This window comes from Nematolebias whitei, chromosome 13, assembly GCF_014905685.2.
Source record: "Nematolebias whitei isolate Nwh7 chromosome 13, NemWhi1, whole genome shotgun sequence".
NCBI lineage: Eukaryota > Metazoa > Chordata > Actinopteri > Cyprinodontiformes > Rivulidae > Nematolebias > Nematolebias whitei.
This window is the reverse complement of record NC_056510.1, coordinates 3,698,592-3,701,014: the sequence shown is the minus strand read 5'-3', so window position 1 is coordinate 3,701,014 and position 2,423 is coordinate 3,698,592. Positions and strand designations below refer to the sequence as shown.

Genomic DNA, 2,423 nt, shown 5'->3' with positions numbered 1-2,423 from the left:
GAGACTCGCAGCCACATTATTATCACAATCTGTCAATAAAACAAGTCGGATGAACTGATCAAAAGGTTAAAATTTTAAATAGTTGCTAAGCGAATTAGAACGTTTCTACCGGTAGCGTTCCCTCAGTGTTACAGTAACGGGTTCAGTTCTCCATCTGTTGGAGCTCGTGCATCATTAATATCTCATTTTATATTTAATTATCATGCTTGGCTCTGATTTTAACACTTTAAATTTCCTTTGTATCCTCTGATTTGACCTCGTGTTTTATTCTGTAGTAACATGATTTAAAGGACCTTTGGAGAAAATGAAACTAAATTTAGTGCAAACTCAAAACGGATTTTGGGATTTATTTATGTGAGAGTCACAACTTCAGCCACATTAATGCTGCATTTTATTCTGCTTCGTTCTGGAAATAAGGCGCTATTATGAATTTACAAGCGGTTGACTGTTCCAAGTTGACAGGTGGTTAAGTTTCATGTGTTTATTAGAACGTGGAATGAATAAAATAAGAGACTGAGCCTGCAGGTGGCAACATGTACTCCTGAACTGCTGGCAGGGAACCCGAGCAGAAACAGCATCTTGTATCGTAGATGTTCCTGCTAAGAGTTTGAGTCCAGTTCGGTGACGTTTCACATGGACGTTTAGTACTTTTCATGAGTTTTCAGTATTAGATCAGAGCAAAGGTGTGGACGTTAAATCATTCAGTTGTGTGGATAACATCCAAAGTCAAATGCCACAAAGTTTCCCCGAGTCCAGAGAGCTCTCCGGACACGTTGACTCTGCAAGTCTGTAGACCGGCCCCGCCCTCAGGCTTCACTGGGCTGCAGCTAAACGGGCCAGCAGCCACACTTTGTCGTTAAATATTATCCAGATGACACAGAGGCTGTTTGGAAAGCTCCTCCCTCTTCAAAGTGCAGCTGCTGCCATGAAATCGTCACAGTTCGTCAGAGGTCCTCGCTGAACGTCGCGTGTCCAGGAAGACTCAGGACACCACAGGAGTCATGTCCCAGAGCTGCAGAGAAACACAAAGTTGGTTTAAACTAACCGCTCAGGAGAGTCTCTGGAGACAAACTGGTTTAGGATATTTTGAGACGAGTGTTTTTCTGGACAGGAATTAAACAATGAATGCAAGAAAACCTTAATGTTTCTGGAGCAAGAAATTATGTAGAGCCCGATTGATATGGAAATTTTGTCTATCGGCAAAACCATTATCGGGAGGGTCATGCAGCTGCCGATAACCAATACAATGTCTGGAACTTTTTGAGCTTTGTCCACCCCCAAGAATCTAAAAAAAACCAGTGAGTGGAGCAGGGCTTGTTAATTTAGCGCAACTGTTAGCAACCATGAAGCTAAGCTAATCAGCTCCATGCTATACGTAGTCCCACAGTAGGTTTACAAGTGGAGCACTGGTCATAAAAACACTTTTTCTATTCTCCACTATTCACCTGTTCAGTAAAATACGCTACACAGTTTTGCTCCCTGCCTCGGCTGTGCTGAAAGTGAAACCTAAGTGAACGTCTATGACTTGAAAGTAGTCTTCATGCGCCCTCTGCTGGATACTTTGTACAATTATGGCTGGTTCCAGCATCATAGGGGTGGAAATTAGAAGTGTTTATATCAGCTCATAATGGAACAATTATCACCGATACTGATATTTCTCCAAACATCTATATCAGCCTAAATTATCGGCCCTACTGATATATCGATCGGGCTCTAAAATTAACACTTTAATTTTAAAAAAAATCCAAAAACGAATGGGTGATCTCTCTCTATTGGACATGGTTCATGGGTAAAAGTTAGTTTTTGTTTTGTCCTGAGCTGGACATCGAGGATATGATGACTATCACCATGCAGTTTGGGACTGAATCAACGTTTTGCACATTTTTCCATCCTATATTCACAGTTTCATGAGCGACTGAGAACTCCATCTCTGTCTGAGAAAACGGAGCCCATTTCTGCAGACCTTGATGGCCTTGTCGGTGCCAGAGGTGAGCAGGTTTCCAGTGGTGGGCTCGTAGTGCATGTACACAATGTTGTGCTTGCTGTCGTGGAAGGTGGCTGTGGGCGCTCGGCTGAAGGACACAAAGAGTGCGACGGTGAGAAGCCGAAAGCACAAAGAGTCAGTGTGCGTCCCCAACAGAGGCAGATTGTTACTCACTCCTCGTCGGTGATGGACTCGTGGCAGCTGTCGCACACGCGCACCTCAAACTCGAAGCCCATGAGGGGGATGGTGGAGCGTTTGGACGAACACTTGCCGCACACGGCCTGGCCGCACTTCCTGCAGTGGTGCTGAGTCAAACACAACATTGTCAACGTAACAGCTGTCGTGAGCAACACGTGCACTTGTTTCCAGCTTTACAAACAGATCAACTGTCTTGAGTCATCCTTCCTTTTAATGCTTTGCTTCTAAACAAGCTTCTATT

General features: G+C 43.9%; 1 protein-coding gene across 1 annotated transcript; it reads right to left on the bottom strand.

Annotated features, from left to right (window-relative positions):
- Positions 1-159: 159 nt before the first annotated feature.
- LOC119418945 (WD repeat and FYVE domain-containing protein 2) lies at positions 160-2,289 on the bottom strand (the record flags this gene model as incomplete). Its single annotated transcript, XM_037686238.1, is given in 3 exon segments — positions 160-1,012; positions 1,964-2,072; positions 2,159-2,289. Coding segments are annotated over 3 exon segments (270 nt in total), but the record flags the coding sequence as incomplete, so codon positions are not given.
- Positions 2,290-2,423: the final 134 nt, after the last annotated feature.